Source organism: Clinocottus analis, unplaced genomic scaffold, assembly GCF_023055335.1.
Source record: "Clinocottus analis isolate CAN_PGR_092001 unplaced genomic scaffold, fCliAna1.0.p SCAF_1, whole genome shotgun sequence".
Lineage (NCBI taxonomy): Eukaryota > Metazoa > Chordata > Actinopteri > Perciformes > Cottidae > Clinocottus > Clinocottus analis.
In genome coordinates this window covers 16,110,131-16,135,169 of record NW_027175820.1, presented here as the reverse complement: position 1 = coordinate 16,135,169, position 25,039 = coordinate 16,110,131, and the positions used below count along the sequence as shown (strand labels likewise).

Here is a 25,039-nt window from a genome sequence, read left to right as displayed (position 1 = left end):
AAGTTCAATACTTCTTTAAATAACTAAAATATAGTAGTTTCAAGTAACATATTCTACCACATGGTATCCTGACATTATAGTTTATACATATAGTTTTTCTTTTGTTTTGTAAGAACTATATTAACAAATGCACATCTTATATGTCTTGAATGAATTGAATGTTGAAGACCATCTCAGGATTTCCCACCCTATTTCACAGTCTGTAACATACAACGCACCACCACATATTATCAAATGTTACTGCCATGCTCGTTAAAGTATGTGTAATTCCATAATGTGTGTGTGTGTAATGTGAATCGGGTGTGTTTTACGCTTAATGCCACATGAGTGCATTTCGCACCATAAACCATGTGATGTGTGTGCATATTAGCCCGGATAAATTACTTAAAGCTTCTCTCATCTGATGACAGAAATTTGTAACAAGGAGACACTTAATCATGATTACCCGATTATCTCATGCTTAAAAAGCTTTAATTTTTCCTTAAAGAAGGGCTCAGTGCGTCCTTTTTTTCATTTACTCTTTTTTGTCATAAATGGACGGCAACAATGATGATGATGATGGTGATGGGTTCCAGAGGAGTGAGATTCTGTCTCTCTCTCCCCCCTTCTCCCCAATTCCGCAGGGATTTGTGGGGGATAATCCTCTCGGGGATTAGGTCGGGGCAACACGCAGACAAAGAGGGGAAATAAGCCTGTTATGCATTCGCTGCTTCATTTCCCAACCTGTCTTTATTACAACCTATACTGATATGGGCTTATTCACACACACAAGCACACAGCGACGTCCGCACACATATACACGCATACACTCGCACACGCATGTGATTGGCCACATTAAGAGCTTCCCAGATATAGTTGGCGTCAGTGGGGTTTTTGTGTCTTCATTTCCCTGATAGGTGTGTATGTCTGTATTCGGCAATAATAAAACCCACACATGATTAAAGCAGAATAGACTCTTAGTTCTTAGCACTGATCTTTTGAGCCCCACGTATGCATTTTTATTAAGGGAAATCACGTTTGGCATCGCACTGTTTCATTTTTTTTTATTAGGTGGATGTAATGTAATGTAATTATTGTGCCTGTGTATGTATGGGTGTATGGACATGTGTGGGTTCACATCTTGGTGTGTGTGTGTGTGTGTGTGTGTGTGTGTGTGTGTGTGTGTGTGTGTGTGTGTCTGTGTGTGTGTCTGTGTGTGTGCGTGTGTATCTTTGTGTGCCTGTGGGGAAGTGTTGATGTGTGTCTATGGATGAGTGCTAACCTATTTGCACCCACATTTGTGTGTGCTTGTTTGCTCCAGTAGTACTGTCATTTTGAGTGTCTTTATCATCAATACGCCTGTGGTTACATTTGCCATTTTAGTGTTGTTTTTGTCATTGTATCACACTAGGACACATTGACCGGCACTAAGTCAGTTTTCATTTGCTTGTAATGCAGTGACCCGGACTGCATCCCAACATAAAGTAGCTCACTTTACCTGAATTTGTCATAGTCTGGACACAGCCCTACAATATATATGAGTGACCAATGGCAGAAGAGCGTCAAGAGCATCAGAAAATTGAAAAATCTTAATAATGAACTGCAGAAAAATGTGTCTTTGCCATGATACCAATGTTTTAAAGTCTTTTGTGTTTTACTGTGGCTTGAAAACTGTTTTATTTGTATTTTTGTTCCGTATGTCATAATCAGATGTGTTCTTTTTGCAGGCATTATAACCAGCTATGGTCTCTGGCTGGATGGAGTGCTCATTTTAAACTCCAGTTCCTCCCTGAGGTTCTCTGTGGTGGACGGACTTTCTCCATGGAGCCAACATTTCCTCAGGCTGCAGGCCTGCACAGCACGAGGCTGTGGCAGGAGCCCAGTGGTCAGTTCACTTCTGATTCATGCATTTATTGATGAAATAAACTGCAAGATCCTTTGTGATATATATATATATATATATATATATATATATATATACATTATATTATATTATATATTTTAAAGGCAACCTTTTTGAGTCACTGTTGTAGTGTTTCTGCATTTGGGTGAATAATATCAGTGGGTAAAACAAAAATTGCGCAAACCAGATATTCATATTATTTTGATTATCACTGTAACTAACCAACACACAAAAACATCGGAACACATATGGTAAGGCGTACTGAGGCATTTTCAAAGTGTGTGTGTGTGCGTGTGTGTGTGTGTGTGTGTGTGTGTGTGTGTGTGTGTGTGTGTGTGTGTGTGCGTGCGTGTGCGTGCATGTTGTGTCACTGAGCGTCATAAAGGTGATCGATTCTCTCGGCTCAATAACATGGTTGGCGACAGTGACATTTGGTAGGAAATGCCACTCCACACTCAACGATGTCTCTGACGACGGGCCATATTTTGGGGCATTTTTCCAATACGGATGCCATATTTAGTCAAACGGCAGTAGAACAGCTGACACAGCAGAACAAGAGGACAGGAAGGAGGTGGAGGGAGGGGGGAAAGAACAGGATAAAGAGGAGGAGATGACAGGATAGACGGCGAAAACAGTGAGGAAAGGAGGGAGTTCAGGGATAAAAGAGTGCAATAATGAGGGTAGAGTAAATGGTCAGAGCAAAGTGAGAGATGAGGTGGCAAGTGAGAATGCGAAGGGCAGCAGAGGAGAGAGTAACAGGACTGGGATACAGGAGAAAATGAGACAGAAGAAAGAAGTGGGTGATGGTGGAAAAGGAGAGGGGATGAGTGAAAAGATTAGAGGAATGTGACAGAAGAGAGAGGGATAGAAAAGTCAAGGCAAAAGTATTTTAGGCCAGATGTGCCAGTGGTTTACTTTTACACTTACCCTGGTTAAGTGTTATGTTTTATCACCGATAATAATCCACTCAGATACATTTTTCTGAATAATTTTGATATGCTTCTTTTAATATTCTATACTAGATCGATGGATAAGAAGATGAGATGAGTAGAATTAAAGTAAAAAGGATTAATGTTCTAAAGAACATTTCTGTTCTTCTGTGCTTTTGAACTTTTGGATGCTTTTGGGTCTTTTTTCTTCCAATCAGGTGGAGATGCGAACATTACAGATGGCCCCAGAGGGACCTATACTGTTGCAACTGACCAATCAGAGTTCTCGATCACTCCGAGCCCGCTGGACAGCCCCACCCAGACCGAATGGGAACCTCAGCTACACACTGTACTACAAAAGCAAAGGTACCACAAACCGAAGAGGTTAGCTTGCTGCTGCAATGCATAACATCAGTTAAATCAGAACTGGAGAGTATTTCTTTATAAGCAAATAATGACCCTAAAGGCTTTGCTTGATGTTCTCTCTTCTTCCGACTCACTTTGGTAAGAGTTTGATTGACAGATAGTTCATTCAATCACCCTTCACATATATTTTTTAAATATACTTTCTCCAAAAGGCTGATCAGATGTGGACCAAACCATCCGTCAGGTCTGGTTATCACATTTGTTCACTATCCATCCGTTATATGTAACCGCTTATCCTATTCAGAGTCGCGAGTGAGGGGTGGGGGGCCTGCAGCAGAACCTGGCCGACATTGGGCAGAGGCAGGTTGTCAGGCTGTGCTCTCTCTCCGTCTCTGCTTCTATTTGCTTAGTAGGCAGTCAAAATGTAGATTATGCTTAAAAAGGAGTCTCAATTGCCCACTAAAGATGCTGCATTTTCAGTGTGGCGTCACTACAAATACAACTCTACATCATACACATTGCTGTTAAGTTTATCATAATTATCAGATAAGATTAAGGAGTTTTGTGAGACACTCTACCCTATCATTTTTCAAAGCTCATTAACTGAGCTAAACATGTGTGTCTTGACATTGGTGTTATTGCTAGATTGTAATTCTTTCAGGCTGTCCTGGAGAAAAAGTTGAGATAAAAAATATAGGTGGACGGTAAAAACTGCTTCTTTATCGGTCTCATGCAGGTCAGACATTTGTGTAACTATCACATTTCAGATCACAATCAAAATATACGTAAGAAAAGAGTAGAACAGGATAATATGTGTTGAGATACACACATTACACACACACTCCTCACCAACAATGCAAACTGAAACTGAAAGTCAGGCCTAAAATGTGGAAGTGAAAGGTGGAGTCATCAAACCAGAGTGATGTAGAAAAGACAAGGTTTGTTTTCTACTGCCGGTGACTTGAGAAAGGAAACAATGTCTGATTCTAGAGCAAAACCGTGCTATGAAGATGGAAGGAAGAACAAAGCCATGTATTGGTAAACAAGAGTATACAAAGAGAGGAGAGATGAGAAGCTCATATTTCCATAGATGTATTAGAAAGGATTGCAAGTAAAAACAACATAAGACATAAGGAACAACAAAACAACAGATGAGAACTGGACATGGAAAGAAAAGGGGAAGAAGAAAATTGAACAAGATGAGAACAGGAGCACAGGGAAACAGTAGAACACACAATTATCTTAAACCCACACATATTCACCAAGTCCCTCTCTCTATCTGTCTCTCTCACCCTCTCTCTCTCTCTATCTCTGTCAGTCACACACACACACACACACACACACAGAGTCAGGGACTTTGATCTGCTCCTCACAGAGGAAGAGACGGATTAAAATGAGTGGAGAGAAGGGTGGAAGAGGTGTGGAAGAAAGAGAGAGATGGTGTTTCGCTCTAGTTACCCACAACCCCTTGATTCTTTGATACACACTGCCTTCATCAGTTCCCACAAAACTGGTATGTGGTTGTGTGTGCGTGTGTGTGTCCATCTAAATATATTGGATAGCCTTACATATTGTAATTTTCTGATCCTTTTTCTTTGACTATCCTTGCATAACCTCGATATGGAGACCTCTCTCTTTTGATCACTCTCAGTTAATCTCAGTCAGTATTCCCCTCTCTTGAACTCTCACTCATTCTGTTTTCCCTCTGTTGTTAAATTATCTTTTATGTATCGCCCTTTTTCAGCTATCACAGTTATGACTCTAATCAATGAATGTGCCATGAAAACAATCAAATGTGCAAGATAATAACGTCTTCTTCCTCGCTTGCAAAATACACCATGCTTGGCCGAAGACCTTCCATGTCTCTCTTTGTGTGACTCTGTTAGATGCTGATGGTGTGTTGGATGGAAGTATAGCAGCAGGAAGCTGGTTGTCTGTGACTGACCTACAGCCTTACACCAACTACATCTTCTGGATCAGAGGGTGTAACACACAAGGTTGTGTTGAGAGTCTGCCACTCAATGTTACTACGCCCCCAGCAGGTACACATACACAAAAACACAATAAAGGTTATCTTCCCATCATCAGACTACACCATACAAACTTGTTTTTTTACTAGAAAATCGAAATCTTCACACACGCTCTTCAGATACATACTTAATAATAACTCAGAAATAACTCAGTATGTCACTACAGTTTTGTCTTCCATTATTATAAGGCGCTTTTGCCAACCACTAAATTGCGTATGATCTCATTTTAATGTCGCTTTTTTTCTCACTCTACACAAGCCATGAACCATTGTAACATCTTTATCGCATTACTCTGATTTTAATTGCGATTCTTATGAAGTGGAAAAGTTATATTTTATAGCTTGCTAGGCCAAAGAGAAAAAAACAAAACAATTATTCAGTGAGTAGCCGTGATAAACACAGACACACGCACACACATCATTGACTTCACCTAATGGTCTAATTTCCACAGTGTTTGTGTGTTTGTGAGTGTGTGTTTGTAATTGTGTAGAATGGAGGCTGATTGTGCATACTGATAAATGTCAAAGCTGATCAGAGCAGTCTGAAGATGATGGCAACCAGGCAGCAACACACACACACACACACACACACACACACACACACGTATAGACAACATTTTACCACTTTACCTAATGTCAACAAAAGTGTTGAATACAAACTCACACACACACACACACACACACACACACACACACACACACACACACACACACACACACACACACACACACACACACACACATAAACACACACACACCCCACCCATGTCTCAGTCAGAGAACAACAAAAGACTGACTTCGGAAAGTTCTGCTGTTCAAGTTCAAAACAAAGGCATAAGAAAGTATAAATTTTAAATACCAGACGTTTCCTCTCTTTCTATCTCTCTTTCTACCTCTATGCCTCTGGCATCTCTTAAGACTTCTTTAAGGCAAACTGTCTTGATGCGTCCTTGTTCTATGAAAGAACAGAGAGAAGATAGTTGAGCAAGAGACAGAAGAGCAGAGGAGGAGGAGAGCAGAGAGAGAGAAGTGAACATAAAAGTGCATAGTTTAAAACGATTAGTGACACCTCTGATATTATACCTGCTAACACAGCATGAGAGAGACACACGCTCACCAAAGGTGTGTGTCTTGTGTGATTTGTGCATATGTGTGTGTGTGTCTCAGAGGCAGAAATTGAGTGTTTCAAGAATTACTCACGCACGCAAACACACACACACACATACACTCAGGGAATGACAATTTTGCTGATCTACTGTCGGTTCCTTTTTATTAAACAGTAGAAACTAGTGTTGGGCATGAAAAAATTACAGATTTGGATCTGTTTTTGTGTAAGTACAATACTATATATATGTACTAAGAAACTTAAAGAAGCATCACTTAAGTCACTTAACTCGCTTGCTTTGACATTCTTTAAAAGTCTTTTTTATCCATTGCAGTTAATTTTTGGGGGTTTTTGTTCCTGCATTGTGGTTGTCCGAGCTACCAAGCTATCCAACTCCTTTGCCCCAACAGCTTATATAAAAACAGACACAACATGGACATATGGGTATGTATGATGATAGGCACATTGGGTTGTACGTACATTTGGTCTATTGCCACAATCGCTATATCTCTGAAATACCTTTATGGAATTTCCTCAAATACTGAACTGATTTTATAGAGGTCAAAGGTCACATATCTCTCCCAGTCTCGTGATTTATCGGGTACGCCTTGTCTGAATTTCTTCAAATTTGGTACAAATATCCACTTATCACTCACGGATGAACTAGTTAATTGAAGACATTTTGAATGGACTTGAATGTAAACTGCAACATGAATAGATAATGGAGGCTTACAGCTGTAAAGTGGTTATATTTGTTTAAATGTTCCTCTGTATATACTCAGATAATAAATGTGAATTAGAGTTAAGATTAATGGTGTTGAACCACCACTAATATTATTCTTAACCAGTATCAAACTTCAAAGAGTGTTTGGAGTTTTTTTTCACACACTGCCTATATGTGCCTGTAAAAGTTGTCTGTAGGATAAGATGTCTTCAGCAATCAGTCTTGTTGTAGTGGAAAGAGAGCAGTGTGTTTTGATTGAAGTGTCACTTTATACATCGGAGGACCTACTCCTATTGCACATAGTTAACACTACAGTCACTCTCATTTTCTCCTTATATTTGTTGTCCTTATCTCTTTCCCATTCTGTCTTTCCTCGCATCTTCACTGTTACTGTTAAGCACGGCTATCATACTGAATCAAGATGTTTTTACTGATTTTACGACACTAGCACTATGCTATCATGCTGGAAAAGAAGGGCACCGTTGAGAGAGTGGGGTCATTGTGTGTGTGTGTGTGTGTGCGTGCGTGCGTGCGTGCGTGCGTGCGTGCGTGCGTGCGTGCGTGCGTGCGTGCGTGCGTGCGTGCGTGCGTGCGTGCGTGCGTGCGTGCGTGCGTGCGTGCGTGCGTGCGTGCGTGCGTGCGTGCGTGCGTGCGTGTATGCGTGTAGATGTTGTATATCCGTAAATCTTGTGGCTCTCCGTGGCACTCATAGCCTCCTTTACAAAGAATATTTACTCCTTTTGCCTATTATGTTTTTTCCTCGTCTTTTCACCATCTTTTCTCTTTCTCTTCATAGCCCCAGATGGTTTGTCACCTCCAAGGTTGGCTCATAGAACTAATGCCAGTTTGAATGTATCCTGGTCCGCCCCTGCTCACTCCAACGCACCAGGCCCACTCCGTTACAGCCTGCAAATGAGGACATCCCCTCAGAGGCCTGTGATAAGGTGAGATAGAAATTTACATTAATTTATTTTAGATTTAAAAATTGCACAGAAACAGTAGATAATCAAGTGGATAAGTTTGCACACAAATGTCCACAGCACATGCAAGTGGTCTGAGACAGTCATGATGATGAACAGCATCAAGAGACTGACAGACCAATACAACCCTCTCAGATACGTATAACAGAGTAGAGACGCACCTTTAAAATGTGTACACACATATGCATACACATGTACATATAACAGGGTATATTATACAGAAAAGCTGAATATTTCACATCAATATGACAGACCCTCAGAAAAACAGAGAGGAAATGAGCTGGAGAGACGGGGGAGTCAAAAAGACAAAAAATCCAAAAGCACTGCAAAGAGAGACGGAGGTAGGGAAAATGTAATAGAATAAAAAAAGAGAGAGAGGGTGTGCATCTGATATGTATTCATTACATGCTTCCTGACAACAAATTGCAATTTAATCCAAGAAGAGGAGGCTCTCATTCTGTGGTAATAAATAAATGACTAGCTACATGTATTATATATCAGACAGCCATGCCCTCCTCCTCCTCTGCTATGGAAATCTCATTGTTCCCTGATTTATTCATTCATTCATCCCTTCTATCCATCTGATGCTAAATGGTCAACGGTCCCTCATTTATGACAATATTCTTTTACTTTGTCCTAGATTCCTTTGTATGATTATATGATATGGGATCAGGTATGACATGGGAATATCATAAAAAGCTATACAACCATAGTACAAATTACCAAGATAGTCACTGTTTAGTGACCATACAGAACTTGTCGCTTGACATTTATATGACATCACACTTAAAATGTAAATGTATTTAGAAAAAACACATTACAACACATCAAAACAGATTGCTTATATTTGAAAACAACTTGCTTAAACACGGAGCTATGACATGCAGGTACAATATCTAGCAATGCCATTGTAACAGTGGTTATTATTTTAGAGATAAAGTGCTGCATTTGTGCTGACATACTTTCAAACTGTAAATAAGTATTGAACTGATTGGCTCGACATCAAGCCAGTTGGATTTTTCCATTAGATTTTTTGCTGTTGCTCCCTTTTTTAAGATATGTAAAAGTTTCCAAATGGTGTATTTTAAAAAAAAAAAAGGATATCTACTGATGTAATTTCTTTTGTACAACAAAATGTTAATATATTTTAAGCTTGCCACAGGAAAAAATTCAGGCATTTAACTATAAATGTATTAAAAAAAGAAAACATTGACTTTGAGACTGGAGAATTGGAAGTGCAAAAATGCTAACTCATTTTGGGATTTTAGGACTCATTCCATCCAGCATTCTTGGCCAGTAGCTGGCAAACAAATTTTGGGGAGCGGTCCAGTGCTGAATCTCTGTGGTCAGGCATTAAAGAGCAAAACAAGAGATGGTGAACAAAGTTGAAAAAGAAAACGATTCATTAGCGGGTACAAAAATAATATATATAAAGTAGCACCTTTTTTTATTACAGAACAGCACATTTTGACAAGATCCACTTGAGTTTCAGTCAATTTATGTTTGTTTTTATTTATAAACTCCTTTTTTAGGCTTATGGAAAACGCAACGGACACCTTTTCCTACCATGTAGAGGGTCTATCAACGTACACCAAGTACATGTTCAGAGTGGTGATCTCACACACACATGGGCAGACAGCCAGTCCATGGGCGACCCTGCGCACCGCAGAAGATAGTAAGTACACAGACTCATACCAACAAGTCCACACAAAAAATGTAACATACTTGTTGCTCACAGATGCATACATTAACATGTGTGTTCCAATGCAAACAGCAAAAGAGAAACATCATTAATGAATAACCATAAGAAATAAATAAATAATTTTGGTAGTGAGAAACAAACTTGGTGGTGGGTCAGATAAACGCTCCCTTGTTCTTGGCTACCTGTTGGCAGTGGTTGTTGGCATTGTTTATTTTCTTGTGAATTGTGCAGTCTGGGTGCTTGTGTCAGCAGTCCTGCCAAGTTTTGCAAGTGACTGGCTGGCAGGTGGCTGGCAGCAGCTGGTTATTAGTTGGCCTCTGCCGTCAGTTGGCCGTCAGTGCTGCTGAGTCAAAGTCAAGGAGTCTGACAGATCTCCTGATTTTAGGTGATGATCTAAACAATAGCCTCACACATTAAACATATGGCATGTGGTGGGAAAAAACAGAGCCTCTGCCCAGTCTCCTGTTAGTCAGTGAAAGTCTCCAAGGTTTTATTTTATAGTGTAGTTTAAAGTGTATTCGTTTCTTGATGTGCAAGTGGCCAATATGATCAAGGCAACAAGGAAAAGAGACGGCTACAGAAAATATTAAAAATGAAAGATGGGGACAAGCAAGATTGGGTGAAACACACTGACACACAGAGATTTGCATACTGTAAGGTGTGTGCCTGTGTGTGAGTGACCTAGCCAGTGTCATTGTGGGCTAATTGCTGTAATAGAATCATATTAGCCACTGGAACAGCCTCCTCAGTGCAAAGTTATAAATTAATTAGCACCACGCTATTATCACATACATTATCATTAAGCCACTGAGATTTGCATACATAGGATACATGCACATGTACACACACAGAAATGTGTATGTACACATGCAGTTGTGGTATAAAATACAAACACAATCACATGAACAGTTTTGCACACACCCATTCAGACACACCCAATTTCAAACATTTAGTATTCATTGAATTATGGCCTTTAATTTTTTAGAATTTTTTACCATGTAGGTGGACAATTATTTGTGTTTTTAGTTGTGTGTACAATTGTGTATTTTCATGTAAGAGTGTGTGCGTGCATGCGTGCAGAACGTAATAAATGTGTCCATTTGGTCACACAGTGCCTCATCGTTCAAACGTCCATCCCTCTCTCCCCTATCTCTGCCTCTCTCAGGCACCGTCGTAAGCACACTCACACACACACACACACACTGAGAACATGTGTCATACACACACACCTCCATGTCCTCCTTATCAATCACACACCTGCTCATGCTCACAAGCAGTAACACATACTCATGAAGTTTCTATGCTGACAAACTCATCCCCAAAAGCACAAACAAGAAAGAAAGTGTGTCTCTTTTTTTGTATTCTGCCAGTTCCATCTCTGTTTAATAATATTAATTATTTAATTATAATCTACAAGCACAATTGTTTTATTTATCTCACACAACAGCACAAAATATCATATGAAAATGATGTATTGTGTGTTAATGGGGAATTGATATATTTGTTTTTCTTTCTGCCCAACAGTCTTTTATACACCTGCCTGCCTTTTCACAGCTTCTTGTGTCATACTGATCTCAATGGATTATTCACAATTAAATGCCCCATCTTACAATTTAATCTTACAACTCGTCATGGATATAGAGTACATCGTATTGGGTCTAATCATTTTAAAGTATGCATAGAAAAAACCTTTAACATAATAATAGAGTACATAATAGGTATGGAAGCTTTTAATAAGGGATTCAAAGCCATGATGGGAGAGAGGCAGATTTCCAGATTAGGGTTTTCTAACATTGATGTGTAATTTGTCACCATAAGCCCATCCCCTCATCATCCCATGATGATGAGGGGATGACAGGAAAGGCTGCTATCCCTTCATAATCTCCTCGCCCACATGCTTCAAAACATAACTTTCACATTTTATTCGGTAAGATTTGATGTGTTGTAAAGCCAATAGTTATTATGGAATTATTGTTTTTTTAATGCCGCTGATACAAAGTCACTCTTACAAAAGGATGAATACTGTATGTATATACTGTAAACACATACAAACATTCATACACATGCTCAAATTACATATACGACAGATTAACTTAATATAAACGTTGTGCAGTCCTTTAAGTTTTACCTCTTTTGGAAGAGTCCCCCCTCTGTATTTTTTTAGCTGTAACCTTGCTTTCCAGGTTTTATAGGTTTCTACTTTGTGATGGAATTGTAAATATTACACTGAAAGTTGAGATGGACCTTCATTAGCAACGTGAATCCAAATATGTTTTCACCTCATTAATTGTATCCCTTTGTATCTCTCCTTCATTCTTCTTCATACATATATGTCTTGTCCTCTGTCTTTCATACTGTCATACCTTTTCATTTCTCAGTCTTTGTGCTCAAACATGAAAAGACAGGAAGAAAGACAGAATGGGTTTCACTTCTTCTTTTTGACGGACTAGCCCTTAAGTATTTACGAGAGAGAGAAGGGGAGAGAGAGGAGAAAATATAGAGGAAAAAAACATGTAGAGAAGTGAGAAAAGAAAAATAGAGAGAGCAAAAAGGTAAGATGAGGAATTTAGGAAAAAAGAGGGAGAGAAGAAAAGAGAAGGCTAATGACAGAACAGAGAAAGGGAGAGACCCACGCTTTCTCCTTTCCTTTTTATCATTCCATTAAAGTTTTATATCCATCTTTTTTAATGTAATTTGGTCCCTATGAATTCCTGCCGCTGCAGAACAGACAGACGGCTCCTGTGAACATAAACTCTAGCCGTGTTGGACAGCTCCCTTTCCTCTGTCTACTCCCATGTTCACACTAGCTAAGTGATCTAAGCGAGAGAGAGAGAGAGAGAGAGAGAGAGAGAGAGAGAGAGAGAGAGAGAGAGAGAGAGAGAGAGAGAGAGAGAGAGAGAAGAGAGAGAGAGAGAGAGAGAGAAAGCGTAAGTGTGTGTGTGTGTGTGATATAGGGAGTATGACTGAAGTACTGTTTTGACAAAATGATCTTAGAAAGTAAGTGTGTATATGTGAGACAGAACATTAAAGAAGCATTGTTTTACTAAATTGAAGTTAAAGCAGAAAGTGAGAGAGAAGTAAAAAGGAGGAATGAATTTAGAGGTAATGACAGAACACAAAGAATTAATGTTATTTAATGAATAAGTGACTGCAATAATAACATAAATATCAATAAATAATTGTAATGTTTTAAGTACTATTATAAACTTTACCTGAAAATGTATTTACACATCACTTCTTTAAATATACTGTCAGAACCAATTCGAAAATGTACATTTCTGAAAGTAAAAAGCAGGATTCCTCAGCAGTCAAATAGCTTTGGTAATAGGTTTAGAACTTCTTTAGTATATTTATCCAATCAGTTCTCTCTGATTTAAAAATTGTGAAACACTGACATATTTCACATTATAGTTTTAAAGCCATATATTACTTTGCAGTTGTTAGTTTTCTTTCTGTAGTACATGGATACATCAGAGGTTTACCAGGAATAAGTAAATCACTTTAAATAGTCAATGTCTGAAAAGGATTTGCAAATGTTTGAGTGATTGACATTTCATGTACCGTGATGGTCATAGTTACTTTCAGGCTAATGTACATCACATATAGTCATGATGCGATGGATACAAAGCAAGCTCATGACCTTGGTCATACATCATCCTCTTTCTCACTGCCGCTTCAGTGTCTCCTAAAGCAGCAATGACATTAAATAATCTGTAGAAAAAGTAAAGATATCAACTGCAATGTAAATTCTCACCGTATTGCTTGTCACGTTTTGACACCATGTCGTAAGCATCTTGATTACAGTAAAGCTCAGCGTTTGTCCTCATTATGACTCCTAGGAGCCTCGACTCACCTTCAAAAGCCCAGTCACCCACATGCACACACACACGCACGCTCGGGACCCTGTTCAAGGCTAAAAATAATTCCCTTCCTGGTCTCTCAAAATGGATAGACACAGATGTACACACTTACAATATGCACAAGAAGCTTCAAAACATGTATACACCCACAAGTACACACACACACACACACACACACACACACACACACACACACACACACACACACACTCACCCCTCCCTCCCTTTCTCCCAGCCCTTGTCAGTTGATTGTGTTATTACTATGCTAACCAAATCCTTATAAATGTGATTTAAGGCTTGGCGGCCCCGCGCTCCTGTTTTAGCCTTCTGCTACTGTGTTTTACTGGAGAGAGGAGGAGTAACGGTGGGAGGTGTGGAGGAAGGGATTAAGGAGGGGGAAAGAAAGACAAAAAGGCATGGGGAATGAAGAGGTCAGAGAGGTAGGGAGGGAGTAAAGGGGACTGGAAGACAAGGGAAAAGAAGAACATTTGGGAAAGAGAAGATGGGAGATTGAAAAACGAAGAGTAGAGCAGGAAGGAGCAGAAGAGGGAAAGCGCAATAGGGACTCAGGAACCCAGAAAGAGAGGATTTGCCACGCATTCCCTCAACACTCGTTCCCTCCTATCTAAGGAGCAGTAAAGCATCAGTAAAAAAAAAAAAGGAAAAAGCATCACCTGCATCTTAAATGAAAATTTCAATTGAAAAACTTAACAGCCCTTCAAATTGCAGAATTTTACACGCGCCAGTAAAGCCTAAATAACACTCAACACTTAGAGGGATAGAGAGGGATGGGGGGAGCGGAGGAGAGAGAGAATGAGGAAGGAATGGGGGGTGACAACAGGGGTTATTTTGGGTTGTAGACGGGGGCTGGATCAAGGTGACTGGATTGTGTTTTTGCAATTGAGGACATTCTACTTGCAATCTTCTTCTTCTCTGAATGTTTCTTGTCGCTGAGTGTTTTCATATCAGTTGGAGCGGACCAACATTTTGATAGACAGACAGAAGCAAATACAGCAAGGCAAACAAGAATATAGTAAAATAGACAGATGGATGTTGAACATTTTACAAACAGGTAGTGAGACCTTCAACCTCAACCCTCCAAGACGGACAAAAACGCAGAGAGGCCGACAGATCGGTGCATAGACAGACAGGGAGACTGGCTCCTTGGTTATTCGTGGGGTTCAGTGGACCTTTGGTGGTAATTGAATCAGTGTGAGTGCTGAGTAGAGCTAGCATAAAAACCTGTTAACCCAAAAGGTCAACTCTCTGCATTGTTTATTTAGCAGGGAGACCAGAGCGCGAGGGAGAGAGACCACGACACAAAGCGCGAGTAACGGAGAGAGACAGGAGAAAATGAGGGAGAGGTGGCGGGGAGAAGGAAGGAAGGGGTCAGAGAAAGGAAAAGATAAGAAAGAGAGAAAAAAACGGAAAGGACAAAAGATGTGGTTATAAAGAAAGATGGGTTGTTGGTGGGACGATTTGTGAGCTGTAAAATCAACCAAGCTTTACGTCGCGATTTTATACTGTTGTTTATTTGTATGGAAGATTTTTTTTTTTAAGTGTGTGTGTGACTTGCTGACCAGCTGCCATTTTAATGTATCATTGAATCTCCACTCGGGATGTGCCTCTCTCACTGTGTTTGACTTTATTACACACATTACACACAGTGTGTGTGTGTGTGTGTGTGTGTGTGTGTGTGTGTGTGTGTGTGTGTGTGTGTGTGTGTGTGTGTTTGTTTGTGTGTGTGTGTGTGTGTGTGTGTGTGCATGCGTGCGTGTGGACTCTGCCAGTTTTTTGTTTGTTTTAGTTTTTACCTAATGTATTAGTAAATACATTTTTACTTTAATAAATCAATGAGGGCCATCTGTAACTTTACCAGCAAGATCTTCTGAAATTCTGTAAGTTTTTTTCTGTCAGTTTCCTTTTTTGTAATATATATATATATATATATATATATATATATATATATATATATATATATATATATATATATATATATATATATATATATATTGCTCATTGTATTTTTACCATACCTGCAAACTTGAACCTTTTAAAACATGGAAGACATATTGAAAAGGTTCATTATATTATCCAAATGAAGTATTAGGCAAAACATCTGAATCTGGATTACCATTATAATCTAAGAGATTTTTTTAACTTTTCAGAGAGGTGGCGCATCCTGGGCCAAACACTGAATGTTAGTGCTCATGTAGTAGATATTCAACAAAATAGGCACATTTTTACACAACTGCTGTCTTGTCCTCAGGCGTGCTGACATGCACAACACATACACATGCTTGCATTCTTTATCTCTCACACAGTCATGCACGCATACTCTCAACCGCTCATCTTCTTTCACCCTCTCTTACACACACACATACACACACAGACACACACACCGCCATCTGGGAAAGCCGTTAGCGGTTAGCGGTAGCACTTAGCGACGCAGCACGCTCCCTCAGTCCGCTCAGTCACCTTGATCTGCTTGCCCTTCACACAGCACCATTACTGCTATACTGCATCACTGTGGGTGTGGGCATGCGAATATGTGTGTCAAGAAGAGTATGTGTCTACGATATGGACATGCGTCTGTGTGTGTCCATTATAGAGCAGTACAGTGGGATGTAAATGCTGGGGGAGGAGGGTGAGGAGGGGCACTACCTTCAAATGAGCTACCCTGGAGTGAAATATACCTCTGACTAGTCTTGTGTAGATTCTTATCCAGGCATGGACAGCAGATCATGCACGTGTGTGTATGTGTGCGTGTGTGTCTGTGTGTGTGCGGCCTTCTGATGTGCATCTCTTTCTGCCACACCTGTAGTGACGATCATTTTACCTTCTAGACATAAGAAATCAAGGCACTCCCAGGCATTTACAATGGCAGTGTGAACATGAATCCACGATATAGACCCAAATTATAAATCTACTTGTTCTCTGAGAAGTTAATCCCAATTGTCTTTTATACAAACTTATTTGATTTAAGTACATCACTTGTATGTACAGTATTATGGCCACTTGTATGTATTATGGATACTTGTATTCCTCTTTGAAATTATGGGTCATATGAGTGAGTTTGCATGCTTATAAATGTCACATGTTACTGTTTAGCAAAGCCAGTGCAAAGAAGTACTACAATGTTCTGAGCACTCCACCTAGGCCGACACATCAGCACTGAATTCTTTGCTGAAAGATGCACGACTCACATTCAAGCAGTCACAAGTACTGCATTAATCCATAATTACAATATTGGTTTGCTCAGGGGGTAAAATTGTGAGAGAAAGAGAGTTTCCATGTTAATCCCTTTGATAGAAAAGGCAAAATCTGTCTTTGTCCTTCTAATGTCTTTCTTGACATAACTTATCAAATAGTTCTTTTGAACTGATCCTCCTCTCTTTTATTTTAACTCTCTTATAAACTCACACGCAAAGGGTATATTTGTCTCTTGCCTTTTTTAATTTCCTTTCCATGTCTCTTTTTCCATTCTCTCTTTTCTTTACCACTAGGTCCAGGACCAGTCCACAGTCCAACTGTTTCCAGGCTCCATCCTCGAAGTGTAACACTTACCTGGGTTCCTCCCTCCCAAGCTAATGGCATTATAACCAATTATACCCTTTATCTTTGCCCCAGCTCTACTTCTAATTCTAAGCCCAGCTCAGTCTCCAGCACCAGTACGACCGTCGACTCCAACTCAGGTCGTAACACAAGTCTATTGCCCAGCACAGAGGGTGCATATATCAACTCAAGTCGTAACCTCAGGCCAACATCCAGTCATACCACCCCAGGCTTAAGCCACATCTCCATGTCCACCGTCACAACAGGTAGTAATGACAGCTCAAGCGCAATCCAAAGCACTAGACCCAACCTCCTCCCTAACCCTTTTCTTAGCTTGACTCCTGGTATCGCAGACAACAACCAGAATGAGTCCACTGATGTAAGCAATACGAGCGAAGGTCCTGCTTCCATCAAATTCAATCCCACTGAACCCAATACCCCCAGTGACAGCCCCATTTCTGGTTTCTTTAGTACAGCTTCAGATTCCTGTTCATCTATTCTATCAGTCACTGTTCCAGGGAACACCTCTAGCTACACTTTCCTCGATCTACCGCCATACCAGACCTACAGCCTCCAGGTACAATATATAAGAATAATACTATAGTAGAACACAATATTGTACTATATTAAATAGAATATTATGCAAGTATTACTACTTTTATACTATGCATCAAAAAACATGTAATCATAATTTCCGATTTAAACAAATGTTTGTTTATTTTCCTGTCTAATTAGGTTATGTTGAATAAATACAAATTCAAAATGTCATTGCACCCTTCATTTTTTTTGGTTGTATTCCCTTTAACAGTTATTTTCGCATGAAAGTTGAAGATGTCAGAATCTTACTAACTGATGAAAACGTCCAGCCTTTCAAGAACACTAGAAAGACGTATTTCACTGTGATGTTACAAAATTGTTCTCCAACATCTAGATGGAGGCGTGCACCAGTGTCGGTTGCTCAGTGTCTGGGATGTCTCAGGACTTTCGTACCCTTGCAGCTCCCCCTGAAGGGGTTCCTGCACCTCATCCTTACTCTGACACCCCCACCTCTGTTCTCTTGTCCTGGGGTGCACCAGAGTGGAGCAATGGACCACTAGAGCGGTAAGAGATAATTAAATACATACACTTCAATCCCTCTGTGACACTTTACATTAATTATATTGTATCATGTGCTGGGCATAGGTGGCTGATTGAACGTAGAGTTACTGGGACCAAACAAGTCTCCACAGTGGGCCATCTCCCACCAGACCCTCCCCCTCTCTCCTTTCTGGACTCTTCATCGGCCCTCAGTCCCTGGACTAGCTACCAGTATCGACTTGTGCTCCATAACCAAGCTGGCAACACTACAGGTGAGATTATAACAATGTTCTTAACTGAAATTAAATAAAATCTGATCAAGATGTGTATATGTTTAGTTGTACACTGTAGGCTTGTCACGATACCAAAATTATGACTTCGATACAAGACCTGCCATTAATATCACGATACCGATACTTACGATACGATACTAGAATTCGATACGATACCATAAATATGATATGATACTGGTATATTTATCTATAATAGTGATAAATAAAACATCTGTATGGTTCCATTTTTGACCAACTTGTTTCTGCCCAGCTTTTGGAACACTTGACAAATGGCATTAATATTAGTATTTGCATACAGCAAGATATTAATGAAAACTACATGGTGCTATCATAGCATTGATTATACACGGCTATGTAGGTCTATTGTCCGAATGACTATATAGTTATTTCCATAAGTATGAGCAATTGTAGATAATAATACTCCATACTACTACTACTACTACTACTACTACTAATAATAATAATAATAATAATAATAATAATAATAATAATAATAATAATAATAATAATAATTTTACAGATGTGTGTTTGAGGTGAAAAAAACCTAAAGCTATCATATGCACTTATTAATAATCTTGAACTAATTAGCTCAAGATCCACCCTCAGACTCTACCAGCATGTCACCAGTTTGCATCAATTGTGTTTCATTTGGTACACTTTTGTGTGCATTCTGACCTCATGATCATAAATGCTTGTAGTCAAACTAGGCTAATGCTACTCGTGCCTGTATATGGGTGAGTTCGGGGTTTTTCATGTTTATAATTACATTTGCTTACCTGTCGTTCGTTAAACTCTTTAAAAAGTTCGGGCTGTCTGCTTGAAAGCTGATGGCCATGTTTGACGTGTTACCTCCCTTTGTCTGTGTTGCTTTAAAGCACGTTTTACAGACGGGTCTATCGGTGTCATTGGGCTTTCCCTCACAGTCTGCACTGTATCCAAAGTATCTCTCGATTACACTTCTGGCGCCTTTTTTTCTAGAAGCAGAGGATGGTCGGCAAGAGCTCCTGAGCTGCGGCCATGTCTCCCCCGATCAGAGAGCGCGCTGCTGCTGCTCTGTGTGTGTGAGACTGAGCCTTAAGCCCCGCCCCCCTGAGCTCTGTCTCCATGCACTCTTTGCATGCAGAATGAGAGAGAGAGAGCGGAGCAGTTTTAACGAAGCGCTATTTTCAGAAAGTACTGACACTTAAAATATGCAAAATCGTATCGTTTTTAACGTACGGGTAGCGCGCTACTTTTTTAGTATCGGTATACCGTGCAACATTAGTACACTGTCTAGTGTCAGCTTGACTGACTTCGACAGCTTTGAGTCAAATATAACTTCTAGCCTTTTTTTTTTTTTTTTTACCTCAGCAGGCTCTTTAATCACATATTGTTGCATACTTGCAGGACCCTGGGTCAATGTCACCACCAGACCTTCTCGGCCGGCTGGTCTCAGTCCTCCTATAGTGAAGGTGTTGGGGCCAGAGTCAATTCAGGTATGTACCCTATTTGTACACATGTACACAAATGTACACAAATATAATCCAAGTCAGTCATGCTGCTTCTGATAGCACTTCATCAATTACAATAAATTCCCTTAAATTCAACAAGAAACTCAGTGTATATGTTTCTTTAACAGAAAACTATACAATATATTGCAACTTCAGTCACTCGGCGGAGAAAAGACAAAGCAATGTCATACTGATTCCTCTGTCTTTCTATCTTGAGATTTAATGAGAAAGAAAAACATTCAACTCAAGGTCCCCTTCAGAAAATGGGAGGGGATGTGACCCTGTCTGAGGCAGCTTCCTTCCTGTCGGCCATTTTGAAGGAGGGGCCAGAATTAAGTTCCACCACTTGCTAATCCCACATCAAGGCCCATCAATGAAAGCCACTGAAACCATATTGTAGGCATGCACACACACAGATATGTGCACACACACACGCATGCACTGCACTGTCCTGCACTAATGCTAACTGCAGAAAAATGCTAATGCCTGTCATCATTTCTAAACCGCCCCTGTCATCTCTGCTGCAGCACAGCTTTAGGGGTCATAGGTCCAAGAAGGAAAGTGTTCCTTCCTGGTTGTTGCTAATTGGACAGACAGGCAGGCTGCTTCCTGGTTACCAATTGACCTTGACAACATAGACAAGATTTTGAATATCTGCCTTCATTCTCTAAATGGTTTCTTTTTCATATGACGTCTTGAGTACTTATTTTCTCGTATGCCGTTATGTTTGCTTTATTTGCATTTCTTCTTGTTATATATGAATACGTCCAGTCAGGATATCAAGCCAAAGTCCACTAAATGTCTGCTTTTCTGGTATTAGGATGGCATCTTGTTTTTTTCACGTCTTTTTGGCTTCACATTGATTGTTGTAATAAAGGGTTTTGTTTTGGACTTTGATGGGAAAAAAAGAGTTACTGTATGTGCAACAAAGCAAAGATAGAATTAAATAGATTGATTTTGCAAACAGACATCTGTAATGCATCAGCTACTGTATCGGTGTGTAGGAGTTTGGTATAAACAATTTCAAAGAGACAGGTAATGTCAAAGAAGATACCCAATCAAATGTATGTATCTGCAACTTTGTTAGTGTCTGATTGACAGCTCTTAGTGTTAGTGTTGGTTTTATATTGTCACTCATTATCTCTGCAAATATTTAATGTTTGCCAACTGTTGCTGGTTGATTGAGCAACTTCTAATTAAACCATACATTTAGGTGAGATCTGTCACCGATCCCAAATCATTTTCTCTTTTCAAGATTTTGAACTTGATCCCAGTCTTTGTTTGCAGAATGACAATACAAATTGACCTAAATATGTATATGATAACATTGATACATATATATAAATAGATTGTAGAAATGTATTGTTAGCGACAGATGTTGGGCCTTTGAGTTTTCTTTTGGATATGATGGTATAAATGCACAAATACACACACACCACATGCACCATGTCCACACACCTATTCTCCTATTCTTTCTCAATACCAACTTTATTCTCTGTCTCTCTGTCTCTTTGATATACACAAAAACACGTTTTACAAATACACACACACACACACACACACACACACACACACACACACACACACACAAACACACACTGCACTGGCCTTAGCCCCAGTGCTCTGTGTCAGCCCATGGTCTTTGCTGTCTTCACCATCTCCAGATTACATCAAGCTATTCAATCTGTAAATGACTTCCACCACAAAGCACACCCAACACGCACTTTGGGAAATGAGCTACCTAACTCAACATGACCCTGCGCATATGTGGCTGTGTGTGTGCGTGGCTCAGAGAGGGCGTGTCTGTGTCCGGTATTGCCTCACAGTGTCACTTGTTAAATGAATATCAAGGTTGCATGAGAAGGCATTATTCTTGACGTTCATTCATAATACTCTCATCAACATTGACCACCTCATCACCTAAACTCAAAAGTCTCAACAAGCGTTGAACTGATTGTGTGTGTGTGTGTGTGTGTGTGTGTGTGTGTGTGTGTGTGCGTGTGTGTGTGTGTGTGTGTGTGTGACTGCACACAAGCGTGTATCTGTGTTTGTGTACATGTACGCAATTGTTAAATTAAGGTCTAGCTGTGTGTTTGTACGTGGATGTATGAAACATTTATTGTAAAGATATCTGTAATTCAAACGTGTACAGGTTTGTGTGTGTGTGTATATTAACATTTGTGTGTGTGCCAGTTACCTTCATCTTCACTCTGAAATGCTGACAGACTGAACTGTTTCCAAATCAAATGCAGTGCTCAACGACAGCAAGCTTTTGTTTTTGCATGCAGCAATTCCATTACCAGCCGTTTTCATTATTTTAGCATGGTGTTTGTGCATGTGCGCGCGTTTGTGTGTGTATGTGTGAACTCTGTTTTAAATTTGATGAAAGGATTCTTCTGCTCAAGTCAAAGTCAGGTTATCTTTCCCCACAAGAGAGTTATAAACACACGCACATGCACACACACACTCACTCACTCACTCACACACACACACACACACACACACACACACACACACACACACACACACACACACACACACACACACACAGAATACCCATTCTAAAGGCTGAATTATACTTCTGCAACTACAACTGCTGCTGGTCACGCAGTTGGATCGACGGACTCGTTTTGGTTTATAGTTCCTGTGCGTTTTTCATACGCCAGAACAGTAGGTGGCGCAACGACCGTTTAGAGTCGACCTGCACGCCGACGTTCACCGATATCTCCCTCCAGGAATTCACCGCCATCTGCGTGTCCTTATACTCCGTCAGACGAGTTATATAAATGCTCATATTTGCGGACCTCTTCAGCCAAACGTTCTTTAACAGGATCAATTGTTTGTGTTTCTGCTATCACTTTTAAAAACAGCGGTATTACGCTATGAAACCGGAAATGTGAGATTCAGAAAGGATGTGATCAGCGGACCAATCACAGCCTTGTGGGCTTGCGTTGCTTTGACGGATAGTCAGAAATTTGGGGTGACGCACGCAAAATGGCCGATTTGACCACGCAAGGTCGGCCATGCGTGCTTGCGTCTCTGCGTAAAACCCAAGTATAAATCAGCCTTAACGCTTTACATATACCCAGGTCACAATTTATGTACACATGGTTACTACCTACATAATCACTGGTAGCACTCAACTGACCACACGTGCATTCATACTGATACAGATATGTGTTCGCCCAAGCACACACTGCAAACTCTGCACTCATACACGCGCACATACACACACACACACACACACACACACACACACACAGACACACACACACACACACAAACACTGTGCCATGACTTCCTGTAGTTCATCCATCTAAAAGCTTTCCCCATCCTCAGCATACCCGGCCAACCAATGATGGAAATTAGGAAATAGGTAAACTACTTTTCTGTTTCAGGTAACATGGTCTCCTCCTCTTATTACCAATGGAGAAATCCATGTCTACGAGATCCGCCTCCCAGAAACCCGCATCTTCCATGGCAGTACCAATGCCTCTGAGTTCAACATCACAATAACGGACCTCATTCCATACACAAACTACAGTATTACTATTTTGGCATGTTCCAACGGTGGTGGACATGTTGGAGGATGTACAGAAAGCCTGCCCACGCCTGCTACCACTTTGTCCACAATCCCTGAAGGCCTTGAACCACTGTCTGTTGTGGCAGTCAGCGAGTCCTTTCTGGCCATTTCCTGGCAGGCACCAAGCAGGCCCAACGGACCGAACATCCGGTAAGAGGGATATTACACAGAATCCATATCAAAGTCTCATACCACTGGGCTTAGATGGCCACAAGTCTGCTTACAGATAACCAAAAGATGCACCATTAAAGATAATTTCACCTTTTTCTTCAGTCTCATTAAGATTATAATCATCTTGTTTGTGATATTATTACTACAAGTTCAAGAGATTCTCAGTGATTTGATATTTCAATGATAAGAAAATACATTTGTTTTTTACTGCACTGAAGACACATCCTTGTAACATTTAACATGAGCAACAAGTTTCACTTTACTGTAATAACATTATTTGACTGGTGTGAAAAACTATTTATCTTTAATCACTGGCCCAGTAAAAATTATGTTAGTGAGTCCAACAACACATAGAAAAAAAATGTGGTTTCATCGCATTACATTTCATAGTAGTGGCAATATCAATCGAGGACAATTATTTCTTCATGGCTCACTTATCTATGTGCTGTTTGAATTTGTGTAAACAAGGGAAGAAGATACAAGAACATAAAGAGTGGCAAAGGAGGCAATTTACAGATTTACCTGTCCACATCAGCAATCTCAACATTCTTCCAAAATGCATAGAACCAAACAAATTGCTTCTACTGCTTTCTGATTGTTGTAGGAAATTAACTAAGTGAGAAGAAGAAGGTTTGTAATAGTTCTGCACATGCAAATACGTATCCAAAATCCAATACTAATTATGAAGAGCTAATATAAGTGTAGCCAATCTATGTGTCCATCATAGTTTAACATAATTTGAATCGATCCTCTGTTTTTATTCATTAGCTAAAACCAAAAGTCAGAAAACAAGCAGCAGAGACTGAAATATGCAGCATGTTGTTACTGAGAGACACGTTCTAGAGAGGTTAAATCTTTGCTGAAAAACTTAAGCAAACAAAAAGATAGGACACGTTAACCAACTAACATAAGTGCATTGGTAATGAGCTAAGTGTTGTGCCTTTTTTGATCAGTGTTTTCTAAGTCCTAATGCACATTCTGGCCAGTTTTGTTCTGTCCTGTTCTACGTTGTTGGTGATTAGGCCTAAAATAAAGGTCCATTTTCATGGGAGGCGATTAAAATGCATGAGCCTGTCTCTCTGTTATGCTCTGCTCAGCTCTGTGTGTTTGTCTAAGTGGGTTTGTTAAAAGGCGGCATTAAGCCCTTCTCTTCTGATTACAGCAGAAATTAGCATCACTGTGGGGAGAGGAAAACACAAACCCTGCAGAAAAAAAACACGGGGCGTTGGGAGGGAAGGGTGAGATACAGTGAACGCGAAAGAATAGAGATGATGAAAAACAGCAGAATTGGAT

At 40.0% G+C, this 25,039-nt stretch overlaps 1 protein-coding gene across 1 annotated transcript in view; it reads left to right on the top strand.

Moving 5' to 3' along the window:
- ush2a (Usher syndrome 2A (autosomal recessive, mild)) overlaps positions 1 to 25,039 on the top strand; it is a 196,158-nt gene that overhangs the window by 96,793 nt on the left and 74,326 nt on the right. Inside the window, exons 45-54 of the mRNA XM_068575666.1 lie at positions 1,707 to 1,864; positions 3,030 to 3,177; positions 5,064 to 5,219; positions 7,832 to 7,979; positions 9,548 to 9,690; positions 17,084 to 17,709; positions 18,064 to 18,233; positions 18,315 to 18,481; positions 19,889 to 19,977; positions 23,391 to 23,725. Coding sequence (XP_068431767.1) covers positions 1,707 to 1,864; positions 3,030 to 3,177; positions 5,064 to 5,219; positions 7,832 to 7,979; positions 9,548 to 9,690; positions 17,084 to 17,709; positions 18,064 to 18,233; positions 18,315 to 18,481; positions 19,889 to 19,977; positions 23,391 to 23,725 — 2,140 coding nt within the window. The remainder of the gene's footprint in view (positions 1 to 1,706; positions 1,865 to 3,029; positions 3,178 to 5,063; positions 5,220 to 7,831; positions 7,980 to 9,547; positions 9,691 to 17,083; positions 17,710 to 18,063; positions 18,234 to 18,314; positions 18,482 to 19,888; positions 19,978 to 23,390; positions 23,726 to 25,039) is intronic.